General features: G+C 39.1%; 1 protein-coding gene across 5 annotated transcripts; it reads left to right on the top strand.

The window, feature by feature from the left end:
• The first annotated feature begins 2,778 nt into the window (after positions 1-2,778).
• LOC121859267 (cactin-like) lies at positions 2,779-21,217 on the top strand. Of its 5 annotated transcripts, none has more exons than XM_042356029.1 (11): positions 2,779-2,918; positions 6,663-6,875; positions 6,954-6,983; positions 7,065-7,800; positions 7,977-8,131; positions 10,420-10,620; positions 11,352-11,544; positions 12,668-12,932; positions 14,277-14,544; positions 16,777-17,043; positions 20,501-21,217. In XM_042356029.1, the coding sequence occupies exons 1-11, from the start codon at positions 2,788-2,790 to the stop codon at positions 20,928-20,930; spliced, it is 2,889 nt and encodes a 962-aa protein (XP_042211963.1). In that variant the 5' UTR covers positions 2,779-2,787; the 3' UTR covers positions 20,931-21,217. The 5 variants fall into 5 exon arrangements, with proteins under 5 accessions (XP_042211963.1, XP_042211961.1, XP_042211962.1 ...); XM_042356027.1 differs by having other exon boundaries at positions 6,954-6,989; positions 7,041-7,800; XM_042356028.1 differs by lacking the exon at positions 6,954-6,983 and having other exon boundaries at positions 6,663-6,881; positions 7,041-7,800.
• Positions 21,218-22,072: the final 855 nt, after the last annotated feature.

Below are 22,072 nucleotides of genomic sequence, written 5' to 3'. Positions count from 1 at the left end.
GTGTACTAGTGGACGTATGTACTGCGTGAGTGTGTACTAGTGGACGTATGTACTGCGTGAGTGTGTACTAGTGGACGTATGTACTGCGTGAGTGTGTACTAGTGATTGTATTTTTTTCAACAATAATTTGATATATGTTTTGTAGAATATATTTGGTTATGTATCCATTACAGTAAAAGCTAATCTCCAGTTTCACGATTGTCAACATTACAAATAATTGTCCACTAAATTTTTATTACAATAAAAGACTTATTTATTTATATACTTATTTGTTTGTCATATAATATCGTCTACAATAAGCTCCTATACAATGTAATTTCAACACATACACTAAATAAAATTCACCTAACAAATTAATATGTTTTATATAGGTAGTAATGGCGTACAATAGGAGCTCAAAACCAAATACCAAGAAACAAACCAAATGAATTAAAAAATTTTACATCATTAAATATAAAATGGGTGAACGCTTATTGTACACGACGTAAATGTAAATAATTTTTTAATGTGGCTTGGTCAGAGTTGCAATTATTTTTATTCATAACTGTTACATCTCTCCATTAAGCTTTTTCTATTTATACTTAAGAAGTCAATTTAATATATTGTCCGACCAATGACTGGTCACAACTCACAAGTATCCTATTTTGCACTACATGTATATAATAATGATGTAATAATAGTAGGTTATAACTCGCAGGAGGCTGGAGCGAGCTAAATGCTTATGTTATTATTTTTTAAAGATTACCCTAAAATAAAAAAAATAACTAAAAATTGTTTCATTGACATTTACGTCAAGGATTTATTGACTTAATGTAATAACAATAATTGGTTATTTGCATGGATGAAGTAATAAAGCCACAAGATGAAAATTATGTTATCAGTGGTGTTTGGAGAGTTAGAAACAATGTAGTCATGGGTTACTGTACACACATTAGCTTATCAAGGGGGCGCACATCTAAAGGCGCCAAATCATCTTGCACCGGCCCTGATTACAAGCAACCCAACTGTTACTCATGCAAGGATGACCCTCAGTTGACAAAGGTCTGGCGAATTACGAAAGTTGATTTACATAAACTAATTCAAGATTGATCTTGGAAGGAGAAAGTGGAAAATACGCATTGACAACTGTCTTCGAAGGCAGGTCTTACTGGGAGGGATCATGACTGTAAACATCGAATGGTAAAAAACACGTCTTCTCCTAGGGAATAGCTATCCAGCTACCCTCTCATGCAGTGGCGGCTCGTGAAAAATAAAATGGAGGGACTGCAAGCCTCACACAACAATAGGATACAAAAATTTGACCTACCTCAGGTATGAGTTGGCGTGTATATTCTTTGTTCCTGCTTGTACTGTTCTGTTGAATGGTGTAGGTCTTCCTCTTGCTTTGATTTCAGTCTTTTCATTTAATGTCAGCTGGGAAAAGTTGATGTTTTGCAGATACTTCACTCTATTTTCCATCGTCAAAGGGTAATTACACAAAGCACGAGTTAACCACACCGTCCACACGTTGTACCACACTGAGCTGCTTCAAGTGCGGCGGCGATAACAGTCATCAATCGTACAGCATTGACACCAACTATGAAAGTAACTTAAATTTTGGTCTGATTTTAATGAAAATTCACTTAGCAACGTATTGAAAATAATTAAATAACATATAAAATGATATATTTGTTGGTAGTGTATTATTGAGCTGTCTCTCTAAAGGAATCATACGCCTGGCAGTGAGTGTCTGGGGGGACTGCACGAGCCGCCACAGCTCTCATGTTTTGTAGTCGTGGAGTTTAATAAGAATCATTAGTTAAAACAGACTAGCAGTCAACGTGACCATGACAACTCTTACCTCTCACACCTTCTCTCCTCACACGCACCCTATTTCCTTACCTTCTCCTCTCATCTCACGCCTCTCACCCTCACCCCTCACTTCTCACCCCTTATTCCTCAAGATAGATAGATAGATACTCTCTTCTTCAGTTTACCATTAAATAAAATTCAAAGAAAACGATTTATTTTTATACTCCAACTCATGTAATCTTCACAGACGTATATACGAGAAGTATTGTTCATCATTTAGTAATTAACACAGTAAACTTTATTAAAATATTACTGAAAGACATCATTACAAAGTTCATTTATTCAATACGGCAAACTTTGAAGAACGATGTTTCTTTTTAATGAATGTGCTCATATAAGGAAAATATATGTATAATTCATGATAAGAGCCACCATATACACTACAAGTACTTCCTTGAGTTAACAAACACGTAAAATCGTACCAAAAACCTCAGAAAAAACCATAGTTAAGCTTGTTTCATATTATCAATCAATACCCACGCTAACAATATTATAACTTACCTGTTCCACCAGCATATATCTTATCTTCTGCTGCTTTTTTCTTTACACTAACACGTATTCACCGCCTTTAACACTTCACCCCAGGAATGGTTCTTTAATTTAATTGTACATCTAGTAGAGTCCAAACTTCCCTTAAATTATTGTTTGTCTTTTGGTCACTTCACACACAATACCGTATACTTCCTCCTCACTGAAATTAAGCCTAACTAAGACCATTAAATGTTAGTATATGTCTTTAAAATTTTTGGCGGTGAGAGTCTGACTAGTTAACAGCCAACTTTTAACTTTAACAATACATATTATAACCTCTTTTATCATTAATAGAAATTTATAAGTTATTTTTTTATTATTTTAAAATATTATGAAGGATTTTTATTACCAGATACATCATTATCAACTGAGAAAAAATATTCCTAAAAGCAAGTTATTAGTGTTATGAGAGACAGAGGAAGAGTTGTTAGTGTACACAGGCTGAGGAGGAAGGTGAGGAGCAACCATAAGAAGAACATGTCTCGTGATACATCTCCATCTCGTAGTAAAGAACTTAAGAAGACTAACAAGAGAAGGTATTGTAGATATATGTGAGGTCTGAAGCTTTTGTAGTTGAGGAACCACACCGGTCTTAGTTTAGAGTACACCCTTGGAGTTACCTTAATATAATGGTCATACACATATAGTAGACATTTTTAGGGCTCAAGTGATTTTGTTTCATCTGTAACGTGTCTGAGATGTAATTCAGAGTGTCAATACCATGTAGATCACCATGTATAGTACTGTGATACTGACAGCTAATTCCTCATTGAAGTTGCATCACTTTATTCTTATGCACTAGGAGTTAGGTTAGGTAGGTTAGGTTAGGTTAGGTAGGTTAGGTAGGTTAGGTTAGGTTAGGTTAGGTTTTTTAGTCTTTGAGGTTTTTACGTTGTTTGACCTTCCACCTTTTTTTCCAATATCTCAACTACTGCTCATTTCCAACGGCAATGAAGGTCATATTTATAATTAACACGTATGATTTACACTAGAAAAGCCTTTTTTCAATATTCAGTTGCCTGGTGTCATTTTGACCTAAACGGTTACTCAATGAATCAAGGTTAGGTCAGGAAAACTGTTGAAGAGTTATTTCCGTTGAGGTCCGTGTGTTGGGTTCGACCATTTGAGCCATGGACCAAAAATTTCTTGACATAATAATAGGCACAGAATACAGATATGGAAGCCGTTATGAGAAACGTCAATGTCTTTTGGTACGGCAGCTGTATGCTCATGCGTGGTAGGCAGAGTAGACAATGGTTTAGACAATTCTAAGACAAATTTCTTCTATAGCATTTCTTTCGCTCATGATAACTGTAAGAGAAAATAGCCATAAATTGTTGGGAAATCATTGTATTTTTTCTAAGTTCTTTGTTGGAAGTTGAAATTATATTTTTCCGATGGTAATTGTTGTGCTTTGAACGAATCTGACCTTCATTTCTACCACATATCACTACTTTTGAGTTACTTCCCTCCCTTGGGTGGGGGAAAATTCACAAAAAGTAGTAATTTGCAATAGAAATGATGGTCAGAACCATCCAAAACCTAACCTAGCCCTAAAACTAACCTAACTTAACCCAAAACTTAACCCTAAATCTAACCTATCCACCTGTGTGCTTACCTTAATTAGACTCCTCTTCTTAGACTTGAGGAGAATAACAATTCTTCTCGGACAGCACCAAAGGTGGTTTTCAGTTCGGTATCTGCAAGGCTTGTTACACCTTATGCAAGTAACTTCCAGAGGTAGAACACCGTGTTCGTGTAGAAATTTCCTTGCTTCTCCATCTTTACCGTAATAATCGATGTGAAATCTGTCGATGGTTTGGAAGTAATTGAAATCACAGCCATTGCATAAGGGAAACATCTTTGAAATAAACTCAAATTCAAGCGGGTGGCGACAGGGGTCTATACCGAGCTGTGATTGGTTGATCCAAAATCATACCCACCAATCAGCATCCAAAGAACAACTACGCATGTATCAGACTCTAGCACATGCGTAATGCAGCGTAATAACCAACAAACGAACACACAGGAGCTATACAAGAAAGTGTCTTGGAATTGTCTGAACTACTGATTCCAAAACTTAAAATCCTAAAATTCGTTGGATGACCGAAACGATAATAATACCCTAACCTAAGGTAAAGAAAACTGCTGTATTATTCATTTGCAACACATTGTATAGAATGATGAGATATATCTAATGCATGTATTAAAAACCTTAAAATCACTGAGAGTGCACTTGTCAAAATTTACTGAACTTTTATAGATTAGGAAAGGTTAGGTCAGGTTTTTATTTTTCATTTTTGGGGGGTTTTGTTTACCCCCACATTTTCCCTCATCTTCAAAGCCCTGCCCACCTTAGGGAAACCATTGTCGTTGATAGTCTAAGTGGTCATGTCTTCATTAATATCCTTCTCCCATGGAAACAAGTCATATTTGTTTATAGCAAAATTAATTCATGAGAATTTTTTTTTTTTTATATAATTTTCCCAATACAGCAGACTGGAAGATTACCAGAGGGAACAGTATTAAGGGGATTATAATTTACGAAGTGGATAGATACGGCAGCCGTATTGATGGACTGTAATGTTAGAGACACCTTGCAGGACACTCGCATGCTCCCTGTCCCAGCTGCAAACATGCCTCCAACTACCCACAGACAATCTTGGGTACATCCAGTGTGTCATCCGCAAATAATCGAAGGCTGCGAATTAAAAATCCGCAAATTGTAAGGACATGTTGTACACGCTACAACGAGAAGGCAATGTGGCGTCTCCAGGTGCAGGAAGATGATGAAAATCAGGCTGATGACTATAATCATGGTGGTGTTGAAGATGATAATAACAATAATGATGTTTGAATTACGTGCATATAAGCTACTGGTACTTACACCTGCCAACAAAAGTCTTGTGACCTTACCTGCCTCCTCATGAACACAGAGATTCAGGGACTTTTGTTGTTGAGTGTACATGCATCAACCATGTTATTATTGATAAGTATTACCGAAATGATGACGTATTTCTTTGATCACAACTGGCGCACTATCAGCTTGATAGGAATAATGTTGTGATTATTATATGGAAGATGTTTTAGTATGTTGGAGATACTATCTAGTGAGTAATGAGGACAAAATATAAACTGTGGAGTAATAAACTACTCATATACATTATCTCATTCTCTTGTTGAAATTTGTCCATAATAAACAATTCAAATTTGCTGAGTCAGCAAAATATAACTCTGTACAGTAATGTACATATGTGTTCTGAACAATGTAGATCATAAAATATCGGGTTCATCATAACAAAGCAACATATAAAAAGTCATACAATCTAATAAACAACATTTTTATATTGAAAGAACCAACAATATCATAGGACAAATGAGCTTTCTTAAAGGGGTGATGGCAGCCATCTTGAATTATTAAAATTGCCCAAGGGTGAGAACTCCACACCCACCTGGAACTGTTCGCTGAGACCCTATAGAAGAATAGTCAAAAGATAAAAAAAATATGAATTACTTTGAGGTTCAGGTCAAATATCCACTTTCACTGCCAGACTGTACGAAGTGATTCACAACACTGTCTTCCTCGATGACAATCCATAACACTCCACGTTAACAGGGACAAAGGTAAGTGACTGTCCGGAGAAGCTATAGCAGGTCACTAAATATATAAACAACACACAGTAGTCAGGCAAGGTGAGCTGTGCTTAAATATATCTTATTGTTGTTGGTTAAACTCCTTATAAATAATGATGACACTCTAATATAGCAGTGTGATCCTTGTTGTTCATGGGAGTTAGGTTCCAAGGAATGGCGTGAATAGGCAAAACCGTGAATAGCAACTTATACTACCTTAGTGCACCACTGTATACCTATACCAAACAACCAACTAGCCGCAGTAGCACTCATCCCCTCTTTTAACTAATCTAATAATTCAACTTTCTTTGTCAGGGTCATCACTGACTTCTGCCTTTTACATTTCACTCCTCTAGCATCACTAGCACTGACACTAGACAGTCTTTTAGGGTCCATATCACACAGTAACACTAAAGTTTTGAGAATACAACACGAGATGCTGCGTGGGGTGACTTGTTGTGGTGCAGGAAAAGGCTCGCAGACTAGCCACCATAATCACTATTTGTTTACCGCGATCGTCGAAATCACGAATGACAAGGGTCTACTGTAGGACCAAATTATTCATGGTATTATTACCTTTCATTAGTTCTGAGAGATATGTAGTCTTCTCAGTTCCAGAATAACTCACTTTGATTGTATTTTTTCAGATCAGTTTTGAGATCCAGTTCTGAGGAGAGTCAGCAAGCTAGACACTCACGATCAAGGTCATCCTCAAGACACAGGGAGCGCTGTGATCACAAGAAGAGTCATAGATCACGCTCGAGAGACAGAGGCAGACACAAGTCACGCTCCAGAGACAGACAGAAATCTCGCTCGAGAGACAGAGACAGACAAAAATCACGCTCTAGAGACAGAGACAGGCAGAGATCACGCTCTAGAGACAGACAAAAATCACGCTCTAGAGACAGAGACAGGCAGAGATCACGCTCTAGAGACAGACAAAAATCACGCTCTAGAGACAGAGACAGGCAGAGATCACGCTCTAGAGACAGACAGAATCACGCTCTAGAGACAGAGACAGGCAGATCACGCTCTAGAGACAAAGACAGGCAGAGATCACGCTCTAGAGACAGAGACAGACAAAGATCACGCTCTAGAGACAGAGACAGACAAAGATCACGCTCTAGAGACAAAGACAGGCAGAGATCACGCTCTAGAGACAGAGACAGACAAAGATCACGCTCTAGAGACAGAGACAGACAAAGATCACGCTCCAAAGACAGAGACAGGCAGAAATCTCGCTCGAGAGACAGACAAAAATCACGCTCTAGAGACAGACAAAAATCTCGCTCGAGAGACAGACAAAAATCACACTCAAGAGACAGACAAAAATCTCGCTCGAGAGACAGAGACAGAGACAGACACAAGTCACGCTCGAGAGACAGGCAAATGTCACATTCACAAGACAGAGAAAGAAAATGGTCAAAATCCCTAGAGAGCGGAAGACCAAAGCAACAGTCAAGATCAAGAGACATTGACAGTTTTAACCACAACAGAAACAGTCACAGGTCCAGGTCTAGTTCTGAGGAATCGACCTCCAAAAGTAGTTTATCAAAAACATCAAGTAAATACAAGACAAACACAGAGAAAGATCCCACCAGATTGAGGAAACCAATGACATCCTTGACCGGGAGTTCAGACGAGAGCTCAGAAGATGATACTAAGCTACTGCTGCGCCTTCATGATGAAAGAAAGAAAGTAAAAGAGGATAAAGTGAAGCAAAAGAAAGCAAAGAAACTCATGGAAACTCCGGCAGAAAAACGATTACGTCGACTTCAGAAAAAGGTACGTCTTTATCATTTCCCGTCCCTTTTGCTTTACCATTTTTAATTTTTTAATTGATAATTTATAATTAATCGCTCTACAGCATTAACTGGGTTTCACATAGCTTGCTTCCCCCACACAAACATATACAGTATAACCAGGGCATTACTCTGCTGTAAAATCGATTGGTCTTGCAGGAAGCTAAGGAGAGAAAACGGAAGGAGAAGATGGGCTGGGATAGTGAGTACCTCCACTTTACCAATGCAGACAACCCGTACGGTGATAATAATCTGCTGGATACATTTGTCTGGAAGAAGAAACTGGAAAAAGAAGGCCTCACAGACATCTCCAGGTATGAACTTATGAATGCATAGCAGCATATCAGTAGTACAATGTGATAATGCATGTCGTCTGCTTTATTAGTAATACTCTTAGTCAAAGAAGATGGACAGAAGCAGTAACTAAGCTTGACTGGAATGTATAGAGAATGTGCAGTACAGTAGGATCTCAAGTTTCACGACTAATTGGTACTGGTTTTAGCATTGAGAAATTTAAAATCGCGTAACGAGTGACATTGAAATACATGTAAATAAGCCAAATCGGTTCCGCAGTGTCACCCGAAACCCCCTTAAATGACCTACACCCCACCCAGAAAATGACATTACTGTAATGTATTAATACATATTTATATTGTACATATTGTTGATAATAATATTTATTTACACTCATACTGTAGAATAACTTACCTTGATGGAGTCAGTGAAATGCTTGACGGAGTTGGTTGATGGGTTCCGAGGCAGGGAGGGCTGGTTACTGCTTCCTCCCTGCTCCCTCCTTGACACCTCCTCTAACCTCAGCATCAAATCCCTCAAAGTCTTGAGGCAGCTCTTCCACCAGTAAGTCACCCAACACTTCAATATCATCTTCGGTGGTACCATCATCATCTCCTAAAGTCATGTTTGCCAAGGCATTAATAACAGGCTGGGCCTTGCACAAGTACTGAGTAATAAGGGCCTGCTGACGATCATTAACACGGGACATGTACATGGCCTTATATTCCTCCATGCCCTTATCAAGGACAGGGCAGATATGGTTCCGAGTGATGAGGCCTGGTATCGTATTTTTGTAGCTGCTCACTGAAAAGTGCAATGCTTGTGAGCACCTGCGTCAGCTGGCTTGTTGTAGGTTCACCAGGCTTAACGTCATCCTCTTGTGTTGGTTGCTGTTCTTCTTGTTCTTCGTCCTCCTCCAACATTTCTTTAATTGTCAGTTGCTGCTGATGATGTCCAATGATTTCTTGCAAATCTTCTACCTGTACATCCGAAAATCCCGGTGCTGGAACTGATTGCGCTGCCTCGACCATGTCCATTAGTGTTGCCGCCACGGACTGCCTCTCCCTGCTGGCCTCGGTCTGCTCTGCCCCATTTGCCTCGGAGTTATTGAACAAAGGCTTCCCTGCATGTAATACTGTTGCAACATTAATCTTACGCCATGCCTCAACAATTCTGTCCGCTGCATTTTTAACATTATATTTCTTCCCAAATTCACAAACGGATAACACTTCACGGTTGTGGGGTGGTGAGGTGCTAGGAGTCAGGTCGTCTACCATCTCCTCCGCCTCCTCCTCCTGGTTAGCTGGTGCTGGTAGAACCTGTTAGAGAGTTCTGCCTCGATTTGTTTAGCCCAACTAATGAGTCTGTCTGCTGACGAAAGTCTTTATGGAGTGACTGATAGTAGAACAGTTAACTCTTCTAATCTTGAAACATTCTCATCCAATGGCGGAAACAGCACCATGTGTGGCCTGTGTGGCAAGGCGGCTTCGACAGGGGGTGCCACCATGCTGGCTACCACCTACACTCCCACAGGGGTCATCGCAGGGGCATGAAATGGGAAATCCTCAGAAACAAGCCCCAAATCCTTGCAGGCAGCCAGAGAGAGGTAAAAGATCTTGGCTGATTAGACGAAATATACTCCTGCAGGGTTGACAAACCCCTCAGGCTGATGTGACGGGACGAAGCTCAGGTAGTTGACATAGATGTTGGCTATATCTCGCAGGCTGACCCAACTGTGTAACAGTGCAGAGAGCAGGGCAGGACCAGCCACACACCTGGATGCCTGTGTCGGCCACGGCCAAAGTGGGCAAGGGCTGCCCTCCCCCCCTGGCGGGAAACGGTAGTCTGTAGCTAGGGTTGCCGGGACAGGTGAGTGTCAGCTATCACCACCATCCCTGACACTTCAGAGGAAGCTGCAGCCTGGCTACCTGCAGGCTTTTTCCTGCTCCTACAACACTTTTTGAGGTGCCCCACCTTCTGGCAGCCGTGGCAGGTAACCAACTTCACAGGACTTGAGGCACTGTCTGGGACTGCGCCATGTACAGTGTCTGGGAGGAAGGAGAGTTTATTTTCTAGAGACCAAGGTACAACTGATTCCCATAGTGAGCATCTTGCCCTGAGCTGCCGGACAGCTTTCAAACATCTCTTACGGCAGCAGAGATGGAAAACTATAATGTAAAGTAATGCACATTATGGGACATCCCACTGATAGTCCTTATAAAATCATTCCTACAATTATTCTTTGTTGCTTATTTAGGTGTAAGTGAATTATTTGCCCCTTAAATTATTTTTATTTTTTTTATTAAAGGGAAGACATAGAAAAACAAAACCGAGCCAAGATGGACGAAAACAGAATGGAGCTGGAGAAGGTTAAGAAGCGTCGCCAGGAGAGAGAACTAGAGAGACTGGAGCGGGAGAAGATGATGGAGCTGGAGCAGCGGCAGAGAGAGGCAGCACAATTCTCACAGTTTTCAAAGCAGGAGGACCAGTTTCAGCTAGAACAAGCCAGGTCAGTCATCTTGTTATCAGATAAGTTGATCAGTGTGGGTAGTAAGTTTCAGAAGGTGTTTGTTTATGCAATAATGAGCAGCACACTCAGTTTTATGGGATTAATCTCTGCCACATAATTTGGGCATTATGTTAAGAATATTCCCACAATTTTCTGCATGTTGTTTGATTTACCAGGAACAGTTTTTATGTGCTATATACAGTATTCAGTTTCCCACAATGATGAACAATTAATATTGGCTTTAGAAGAGTGATATTAATTGTGGATTATATGGAAAATTTATATCTGAATTTATAAGTCATTGTAAACTCCCCTCCATACACCAAGATCCTTAGATGAAATTTTTTTTATTCCTCCAGTAACACTTGGCTCTCGTAAGACAACCTGTCATGTTGTCCTTCCTCTTTGATTTTAAATTAATTGCTGTCAGCTATCTTTTTTTTTTCAAACTCAAATAAACTTGTATGAATTCTGTGTCCCTTGTTTTGATTGACTTCATATTCTGTTTCTATTGAGTCCAAACCACTTCAGTAGTCCAAGTTCATTCCAGTACTTTATGTTTTGCCTGACAAACCCTTTCCTGCTTGAGTACAGGGAGGCCAGACTCAAGACCAGTAAACATTATACCTCATTCACTATCATTGATTTTTTCATTCATTGTCGCTCTCTTACCGGATGTCTTTAGCCATCAACATTATCCTAAATATTAACAACGAGTCATTTCATCACAGGCTCCGGTCATACATTCGAATTCAAGACGGACGAGCTAAGCCCATTGATCTTTTGGCTCAGTACGTGAGCTCAGAGGGTGACGTATCCGCTGTGGACATGCACGAGCCCTACACCCACCTGACGGGACTCACACTGATGGATCTAGAGGACCTACTGGAGGACATTAAAGTATACATGCAGCTGGAAAAAGAAGTGAGTTTATTGTCTGGTTGTGGAGACGTTGATCGTGTCTGAGGGGATGAGTCTGGGGCCAAGCCTTCAAAACTGATCAGTTGTCTAAGTGCAAAAAGTGACCAAATCAAGCCATCATGTATCAATTAATTTTAAAATATAAATTATAAAGTAAATTTATATAATTCAATGGCTTAGTAGTGCTGTTAATGTGTGTGCTGTGTAAGTGTCTTGGTGTGTCACCTCACCTACTGCCTCGTCACCTCACCCTTCACCTCGTTAGCGCAGCTCGGAGTTACATTGATTTATTATTTATTATTTCTCTTTTTTAGTTTTGTATAGTTCAGTATGGTCGGGATATATGGCGAGATAGTGTCGAAGGATGTTTGCCATGTACTAAATCTCAATATTTAATTAGGTACTGTACATGTAATCAATGGGGAAAATAGAGTTAGGTTCTGGAGGCCAATAAAGGTGACTAAACTTGACTTAACGAGTTTATTTTCTTACTAACTAAAGCACCAATGAACACTAGACTCGGGAACACCAGACTTTTTCAATATCAATATCAAGGAACACCAGACTTGGCAGCAGACGCACCATCCCGGGAACACCAGACTCGGCAGCAGACGCCACACTGTCACCCTCATTTGACAATCCCACACCTACATAACCAAACACCAAATATATTAGTTTCAGTATTAGATCTTTTCCATTAAGCTTTCCATTCTCTTCACTTCACTTTTCACGTCACTGGCAACCCATTTATGCTCACCTTAGAAGTCAGAATCTGCAGCAGAGTCGGCTGCTGACTCGTCACTGTATTTAAAAAAAAAATTTTTAAATATGTTTGATAAATTAAATCTTAAATTTAGTTTATAAAAAACATAATTTGTAAGACATTTGAATAGCAAAGAAAGTAATTCAGTGTGTACAAAATGTTTAATAATAGAAAAAGAGATATTTAATATTGGCAACTATTGGTTGCTGCACCAAATACACCCATTTTTTAGCACATTTATGTACTCAAGGACAATGGCCATCAGAAATGATGTGGGCCGTAGGTTGCCTACCACTGATCTATACACAAGACACACATTATATTGGCTCCAGTTGTCATTAACCAGACATATCCTCTCCTCAGGGTTTGAACCAAACATACTGGACTGACCTGACCATCATTGTACAAGATGAGTTACGGCGCCTGCGCCAGCGTGACACGATAGAAGACGCCACAACCCACCGTCAGGGCATTCACGCGGCCGTAGCAGCTGATGTCTCTTCTGTCTTCCAGAATAAATCTCTCTCTGAGCTCAATAAATTGCAATTAAATATTGAGTCCAAATTATCTGGACCTACGACTGGGCTTGACATTGGCTATTGGGAATCCTTACTGTCACAGTTGAAAGGTACGTAACAGACATCTTGCTGTAATGATGAATGCTCTCTAAGGATAAGCTTTCATAATTGTTTTTAGATTTGTTCATAATACATTAAGGTAGATAGTCTTTGCAACCCTGCCTTGCCACCTATTACCACCCTGTTGGTTGGTGGAAAGAAGGGCATCCAATCACAAAACTTTGCTTCAACATGCCTGATGGCAACTGGGTCACCAGAGTTGTGCCCATCCCCTGGTCTCTGCTGCATTATCTGGGCTCATGGTGGTGAGTGGTCAACAACGTAGTTATAGCTCACTGTCTCCGCACGTACACAGCCATGCTCTTCATTTTTCTTATTTTATAGTTTTTTTTTTTTTTTTTCTGAGCCTCACTTTAATACAGTATTTTATTTTATTTTTTCCTCAAACAATCATGGACAAGTGATAAACACGGTATTTGGGAACACTCATGAAACCATTGATTTTCAGAAGAAAAACTTAATAAATATAAAAAATTAGAAAAAATTGTGTAGTGAAAATAGACAGGAAAGATGTTTTGTGAGATAATATACAAACACTGCTTAAGAAAAGAAAATTTTAAAGGAATTTTATCACTGGTCTACATTCGAGCCGGTGCTGATCCATTATCGCACCATAACTGCAAATGAATCAGACCACGTAGCTCCCATTATAATTCAGTAAGTAGTTACAAGAGCTGTTAAAACAAAACCTCTGTATTGTAGTGCTTTACGTACGTATGATACCATATAAATTTCAGCAAAATTAAATAAAAAATATGGGAGTTATTAAAACCTTCGTTATTTGTCGGCCCGATTCACCCCAGGGGACGCTAAATTCGCTATACAGCAAGTCGCTGATTTACGTCATGATGCGTTCCCAAAAAAGCGACATTATCCTGAAAAACATTATTTAGACACTATATACCCTTGGCACATTTTGGTCACCCTTACCTTAATTTTTTCATTGAACTTCATGCAGTGGAGCCTCTCATTAACACAAACCAGAGCAAACTTCTAAGTTAACCCTCCTGGCCATGGACAGAAATCTCACCCCCTCGCAATCTTTCAATGCTAGTTGCATCAGTAACAGAAACAACACGACGGTATTGAGGTATTACTCACTGTCCACTGATTTACCTAGTGTGCAGTTTTCATGTAAGACAACTTTTAGCTGATCCATACAGGACAGTTACCCCAGTTCAATCCTGTTTCTTTCTTTGTTTTGTATTTGTTTTTGTTTATTTACTACTAGTTCTATATATTCTTGCTTGTGTATTTAGGTGAGTCATGAAAGCTTTTGTCTTTATTGTCAAAATATTTTCAACATGTGCCTCATAAGTTATGTGGTGTTGCAGCTCACCAAGCTCGGGCAAGACTCCGCGAGCGTCACCGAGACAACCTTAGAAAGAAGTTGGAGATGCTGAAGGCAGAACAGGGGGTGAAGGAGGAGGAAGAAAGACATGGAGAGAATGTTGAATTAAAAGTGGAGGTAGAAACAGAGTCAAGTGAGGAAAGCACAGACGAATCCAGGCCCGGCAAGGAGGAGGATGAGGATGGAGAGGAGAAACAAGAGGAGGTGGTGGAGGATGACAAGAAAGACAAAAGTGGTGATGAAGTAGAAGAGTAAGTATAGATGAGGCCATAGACCTTACATAGTGGAAGCAAGTTGTGTATGTGATAAGGGGTGGGGAGCTTCACTAACATCAACCTAATAAACAGATTCCTAGTGTTGAAGCATTCTGACAAGACAAATGTTTGATGATTATTTTTTACAAAATTACCACGAATTAATGATGATAAGGGTAACTGGTATTTATTTTCCCTCAAGACGGTTTTGGCCAATGGGATACTGTCATCACCCAAGCTGTTTTGTGTTGTTGCTGCTTTGGATCATTTGGAATTGATAATAATGCCTTTATTGAGGGTCATGGTTGGGGAACTCAACCTGTTCACTTTTAATCCTCTAATACTGTGACCACTTAACCATCATAGACTCTTGCCACACTCTCCCTCACTCACTGTCTTTTGTTAAGAAACAAGTATTCCTGAAACAATGTGCGAGTGAGTTCTCTCTTAACCAGATTTATTAACATGTGGTCACTTTGGCCAGTTGAGAATTTCCCTTATGCAAGAGAAATTGTCATTAAGCCAGTAATGGTAGTCCCTGCTGCCATATGGCATCACAAAAATTGTGACCAAGTCCCAGGTTGTTGATCTGACTTTCTGCCTCATTTACACAATTGCAGGGTCTCAATTGTTTCTCTTACTATTGACAACACAACATACATATATTGTATTATTATTATTTTATTTTTATTTTTGTTTTTTGTATTTTAAATTTTCCTTATCTGAATTATTATTATTATTATTATTATTATTATTATTATTATTACAGTAAGTCCAAAAATCTGGACTGCTTGGGGATTGGGTTGGTCCGGATTTTCGGATTTTCCGGATTCTCAGGCAGTACTTTTAAAATTCAAATTTAAGGAGGAATAAAGAAGAGATGAACAGGTACATTTTGAGAGTTTATTCATTAGCAAATATAGCATGCTTCATTTATCAAAACGAGCAGTTTTAAGGAAAAAGCTGTGAATTCTAGAATTTTATTCTTTGCCTCTTTTATATCATAAATTGTAGACTTTCCAATGTCGTATGTTTCCATTAGAACAGTATTGCTCACACCATGTTCTAGTTCCTTAATTATTTCAAGTTTGTCACTCAATTTCAACGTGTTCTTCTTTCTCTTCACACAACGAAGTTTATCTACTTTAGGAGCCATTATTATGGGTTTGTACAGTACAGTACTCTGTAAATGAAAAGAGTAGGACTCAAAATTACATACGTTGTCACAGTTTGATTGCTCGTTTTAAAGTGGCGACCGCGTGGTCACATGTTGTCGCTGTGCAGCTGTGGCACTCACGCATGCGCACATTCACACAAAAGCCCGCTAAAAAAAAAATCCTAAAAGTCCGGATTCTCGGGTGGTCCGGATTTCTGGCATCCGGATTTTTGGTCTTTTACTACTACTACTACTACTACTACATTTTTGCCCCCCAGGCCCCGATGTGGGTCAGTGCCCTGTGCCTGGGTGGGCTAAACCCCGTAAAAGCAATAAATAAATAAATAAAAATACTCATGCACTTTTCCATAATTATTTAAGCAACTGTCAAAATAAGTAAATGAAAAAAAATTATATATACTGAAATGATAAATAAAAATGAAATGAAGAATATATGAAGATAATTAAAGGAGAAATGTAAAGAAAGAAAGTGGAATGGAAGATATTACCTGTACAATACAGTTAATATTGTGCTGGTCAGTGGAGGCTCCTGTGATGGTTGATGGCAGACATCATCATGTGGGTCTGTAGGCACAGGATGGCACAGTCGTTGCCTGCTTGTTTTGTTTTTTATTTCTCAAAGTTTTCCACTATATTAAGCTTTTCCTTCAGGGTCACCTACTGTTTTGTCTTGCCTTTCTTCATCAAAGGATTGATTGGCACTCTAGGAATGGTTCACTGGTTATTTCATGCACAGGTTATGCCAAAAATTATTTGCCAAAGGTATGAGTATGAGACAAGAGACTAGGGTAGGGGAGAGTGGTCATGGGTTAAAGTGTGAGTAAGCCTCACCAGTCCACCCCAAATACCAGAATCAAAACTTTTCACAAATAACCGGAAATGAAAGAACATCTCAGAAAAAAAATGGATGGCTCTCCCAAATCCAGTTATTGGAGATTTATCATTAAGGGACCTCTGATTTGTGGAGAAATCTTTCTATTCATTTCCCAGTTAAAAATTTCTATTGTGTAAGTTTTCTAATGAACCCTTTTTCTTTTCTTTTTCTCCCACAGAAATGTAACAGAGAGATGGGACTTGGAATGTGAGGGTGATGCAGCTATTGCCACCTCAATATCAGCATATGTAGCAGGGCGATACTCTCCCCGCCTGGTGTCTGGGAATAAGTTAGAGCCTGGCACTGTCATAGTGGATGAAAGAGAAGATGAACAGAGACTAGCGTGGGCCCGGCAGCGAGTTGTTGGAGCAGGTCAGCCGGTAGAGAGTGTCTTATCTGCCGAGGAGAAGGTGATGCAGCGTGAAGCTCAACGGGCCATGGCCAAGTAAGTACTTCACTGATTAACTGTAAATAAGTGTACCTCTGGATATTGTGCTTTGCTGCTGTTTGTGCAGTACTGTATAATAATTTCAGATCTTTGGATTCTTCCTTCTTCAGAAATGAGACAATGAATGCCATTAGTATTTCACTGTAAAACCTCTACTTACACTCTGAACTCTGGCAACAAATATGGACATTTTACGGTTGTGGCAGTAATTTATACTGAACATAAATATGAATATGGAAGAGTAAATGGGAGTGAAATCTCTCTTTGACAGAAAGCAAAGACAATTTAATGTGAAGTGGTTGGGCAATATAGATATCCAGATTCACAGTTGTCTCACTTGTCAAATGTTTAGGATAAATGGAAGTACTTGATCATCCTCTGTTTCTTTTCTCATATACAGGGAGTATATACTTATTGTTTTTCATTAACTCATTTTGAAAAAACAAAATATTATGGCATGTGACTGTCCGTTAGTTTGTGTCTTGTCTGTATGTGTGGGTTCTGTGTTAGAAGAAATAACTTACCTATGACTAAAGACATAATGATGAAATTCAGCACAAATATGTGTCATCTCTAAACAAAGTGCAGAATAACAGAGTCAAGTCTGTTTATTAAAAGGTCAGCTTTTATTATCATTCATTTCATGAACATCCATACACAGAGTTGTAAAGTAACTAAATAAATTTACCTGATTACTGTTCTCAAGTAACATTTTTGGGTATTTACATTAGTGCTCTTACTTAAGTATGGTTTTCTAATACTTTTTCTCCAATACAATTGTAAAACAAAAATTGTTACTCGTTACATGCCCCAAGCAAAGAGTTTCAATGTCTGGCAAACTAATATATTTTTTTTTTAATTAATTAATTAATTATTAACCATAGTAAAAGAGTTGTGTGGGTGGAGGGTATGGTGTGGATTGAGCCATGAAGGGTACAGTGTGAGTGTGGGGAGACACCACGCTGTCTCATACCTAGAGGTCTCGTGAGGTGAGGTGACGTCAGGTAAGGTCAGTTGGCAGTGGCAATGACAGCGGACTTTCCCTTTGATCTTCTTGTTCCGTTAGCACCCTGAACACCCACCTCACCTAGCCTATACCCTCTTATCCTCCGTCCCCCATCGAATCCCCTCTCTTCTCCCCCACCTTTCCTTCAGGGACTTTGTCCTTCCGTTAAACGTCAGTTGCTCTTTGCATACAGGGGATCCCCGGGTTATGAACGAGTCTCGTTCCTGCAGACGGTTTTAAGTTGGAATGTACATAAGTTGGAACACATACCCTATGTGCACTATATCGTAGCCCAAGACCTCTTATACATCTTGAATCACTTAATTTAAGAGAAAAGAAGAAATTGAATGACAAAGTACAATACTGTAAAGGAAACTGGGGCTGGCTTGCATGTAGAGAGATGAGCTTTTGTAGGAGTGACAGAGGCTTTATTGGGATGAAACTGAAGATGGTGATGATAATGTAGATGTTAACAGGATTGGTTCTGGAGAATCTGGTGAGGTAGAAGGAACTGGTTCTGGAGTTGCTGGGAGTTGCTCTGTAGATGCTGCAGAGGTTGATGGAATTGGTTTTGGCTGCCTTTCGACTTTAAAAAAAAAAAACTTTTCAAGGGATGGTTGAACTGAAACTTTCTTTTCGTCATAAATCTCTCTGTAGCATCGTATACATTCAGTAATACCTCTGTGAATCTTGCTGTGTTGGGATCTGGCTGTTCAAATTTAAACAATCCTTCTTCAATAAGCCTGAAACCATCTGCCATGTCTTTTGTAATGAATTTCTTTGGTTCTGGAGTTTCAGATTCCTCAGCATCCTCTGACAAAATTTGCTTCTCCAGTTCAATCAGGTCCTCGGTGCATAATTCTTCAGTGTGAGACTCGAGAAACTGTGTGAAATCATCCTCATGAATATCAAGCTGGAGTTGGTTCCCAAGGTCTACCACTGTCTGTGTCACTTCCCCAACATCATTTTCAAAGCCCTTGAAATCATGGACAAACTGTGGGCAGAGTTTTTTTCCAAACACCATTCATATTGGTTTCTTTTACCTCAGCTCATGAATCTGCAACTTTTTCACAGCATCATAAATATTGTATGACTTTCAAAATTCTTTTAAAGTCTTACCCTCTTTTTGCTCTGTTGCCCTGATAGCTTTAGCAAGTGTCCCTCTCTGGTAATATGCTTTAAATGAAGCAATAACTCTCTGGGCCATCAGATGTAAAACAGGTGTTGTGTTTGGAGGGAAAAACACAACCTTAATGTTTGGATGAACATCATCTAAAAACGCAGGATGACCAGGTGCATTGTCAAGTACCAGTCAAATTTTAAAAGGTATTGACTTTGAAATACAATATCACTCCACTTCAGGCACAAAATGATTTGGATAACAGTCTTCAAAGAGGGGTAATGTCACCCAAACCTTCTTATTAGCTTTCCTGAAACTGGAAATGCCGCCTTGAAAACCCCCTTCAAAGCTCTAGGATTTTCTGACTGGTAGACAAGCAGAGGTTTTAGTTTTTAGTCCCCAGCAGTAAGGTCAGCCTCTCCTTGGCTGCTTTATGACCTGGTATTGTTTTTTCATGTTTTGAAAGGTACATGCATTTGGGCATCCTTTTCCAAAATAAACCAGTCTCATCAATATTAAAAACCTGCTCAGCACAATAGCCCCCTTCAATTATTTTAGCTAAAGCAGCAGGAAATTAACATGCTGCAGCCTCATCTACACTGTTGGCTGCTTCACCTTGTACTTTAATGTTATGTAAGTTTGCCCTTGACTTGAACTGGTTAAACCAGTCCCTCTTACCAACAAAATCTTCCCCATCACTTTCACCACCACATTTAGCCTTCAAGTCAGCTTGCAAGCTTTTTTATTTTTCCTGAATCAAGGCTAGACTAAGAGGCAAATGCCGTTGATTCTGATCTTCCACCCATATCATTATCAATCTTTACATTTCAATTAACAATCCACTTCTTTGTTTTGTTATCACAGTTGACTGCATTGGTGTAGATCCTTTGACATGTTCAAGAATTTTCTCTGTCTTTCAAAATTGTTCTGGCCATTGACTGACTGAAGCCCAACGCTTTACCAATAACTGAGGGTGTTTGGCCTTTTTCATAACGTTTAATTACATCAACTTTCACTTCCATTGTAATTGTTTTCCTTTTCTTGGACGCACTACTATTACTTGCATCAGGTTTTCATATGGGAGCCATGATGAGGGCAGGTAGCGATGTGTCCTCCTAATATTACGTATTTAAATAATTATTAAATATTTTAATTGCCTGTATGTTGGCCTGGCGATTTAATGCAAGGCATATACATACTTAGGTATAAAGCTAGACGTCGCATTCTGGACTTTATCACAAAAACTGGTTTTTAGAAGAAAAAATTATTTTTTGGGCTTAAATGTCCTTTAAATCCGTGGATAGACTCAATTTATTCTTCTTCCTCAGCGATGAAGCGCAGTTCAGTGTAGAAGCCAAGCTGGACACTCAACACTTCCTCTGGTCGGACAAGTATCGGCCTCGCAAACCCCGCTACTTCAACCGCGTCCACACAGGATTTGAATGGAACAAGTATAATCAGACTCACTACGACATGGACAATCCTCCTCCCAAGATAGTCCAGGGGTACAAGTTTAATATCTTCTACCCGGATCTTATTGACAAATCCAAGACGCCGCAGTATGAGCTCATTCCCTGTGATGACAACAAAGATTTTGCCATACTCAAGTTCACAGCAGGACCTCCGTATGAAGCTATCGCGTTTAAGATTGTGAATCGTGAGTGGGAGTATTCTTATAAGAGAGGTTTTAGGTGTCAGTTTCATAATAACATCTTCCAGCTGTGGTTCCACTTTAAGCGGTATCGGTACAGGAGATAAATTATTCCTGCATTATTATGTTTCTTCACATTCAGGTTTTTTAGTACCTGACAAATCTACTAATTTTATGATAATTATTGGAATTATGACTGTTGCTTCTTTCATAGTGAATTGTAACAACTTAATTATCTTGAGGGTGAAGAGAATAATTTTTAATTTAAAAGGGTGAATATACAGTATACAGGTGCTCCTCTAATTAAGAACGTTCAACTTACAAACATCATCACTGAGGGGGGTTACCTGCCAGAACAGGTGTTTAATGTGGATGAGACTGGATTATTTTGAAGAAAATTCCAGATAGAACAAACATTACCTAAGAGGAGAAGAGTGAGCCAGGTTTTAAGTCTGTATTAAAGGGTATAGCTGTACTAAATATCTATAATCTTTTCATTTTTTACAATATGTATGGTATCTTCAAGGGTATAGTTGGACTTACAAACAATTGGACTTACAAACAAGCATTAGGAACGTAACTCGTTCGTAAGTAGAGGAGCACCTGTGCAAGGAATACTTAACTAAAATTTTTTGTTATTGTTCACAATAGACTCAGAACATTATATCATGTTTACAATAACTTGATGACTGTACAAAAAGTTAGTTAAGTGTGTTTGCATAATGGATGCTTTGTGCAGGTTTAGAGTTCAATTTAGTAATGTGTACGGTATAATACATTTTGGCTAAGCAACAACTGCCAGGTAGTATTTACCAATGTACTGTAATAAGATTTTTATAGTTACTTTCATAGATTTTTTATTTTCCTCATGAACAGAGATTGTGCAGGTAATGTTTGTTCTTTCTGTATTTTACATGCTTCAGCTGCCAGGGTTATTGAGCATTGTGTTCATCATCATCATTTTACAGCCCGTGCCACACTTGCTTGGGTTAGCCATTGTTACCTGATGGCAGTTCTCCGTGCTTCATGGTGTCTTGCAGCCTCTTTTGTCAGGTTCTTAACTCTTAGTTTGGCAGTCAAGGAGTGGAACTGTGAAATCTTGGTAATATAAATATTTATGCGTGATCTGCACTTACCTGTATGATGACCTCAGGAATGGAAATCTGAGTCATGCCTTGCTGGATTCCTAGAGAATTTTTTACTACTGTATACAGAAATACCCTGGTTATTGCAAAGGGTGCATTCCTAA

The sequence above is a fragment of the Homarus americanus genome, unplaced genomic scaffold, assembly GCF_018991925.1.
Source record: "Homarus americanus isolate GMGI-L3 unplaced genomic scaffold, GMGI_Hamer_2.0 scaffold36188, whole genome shotgun sequence".
Classification (NCBI taxonomy): domain Eukaryota; kingdom Metazoa; phylum Arthropoda; class Malacostraca; order Decapoda; family Nephropidae; genus Homarus; species Homarus americanus.
The sequence above is the reverse complement of the archived record's forward strand: the minus strand, read 5'-3'. Positions and strand labels throughout refer to the sequence as shown.

Excerpts from the sequence above, each read along its gene's own strand:
- LOC121859267 (XM_042356025.1), top strand. The coding sequence starts at position 2,788 with ATGAGAGACAGAGGAAGAGTTGTTAGTGTACACAGGCTGAGGAGGAAG. Across the intron at positions 7,801-7,976 it reads TACGTCGACTTCAGAAAAAG|GAAGCTAAGGAGAGAAAACG; the intron begins GTACGTCTTTAT and ends TTGGTCTTGCAG. Across the intron at positions 14,545-16,776 it reads AGTGGTGATGAAGTAGAAGA|AAATGTAACAGAGAGATGGG; the intron begins GTAAGTATAGAT and ends TTTCTCCCACAG.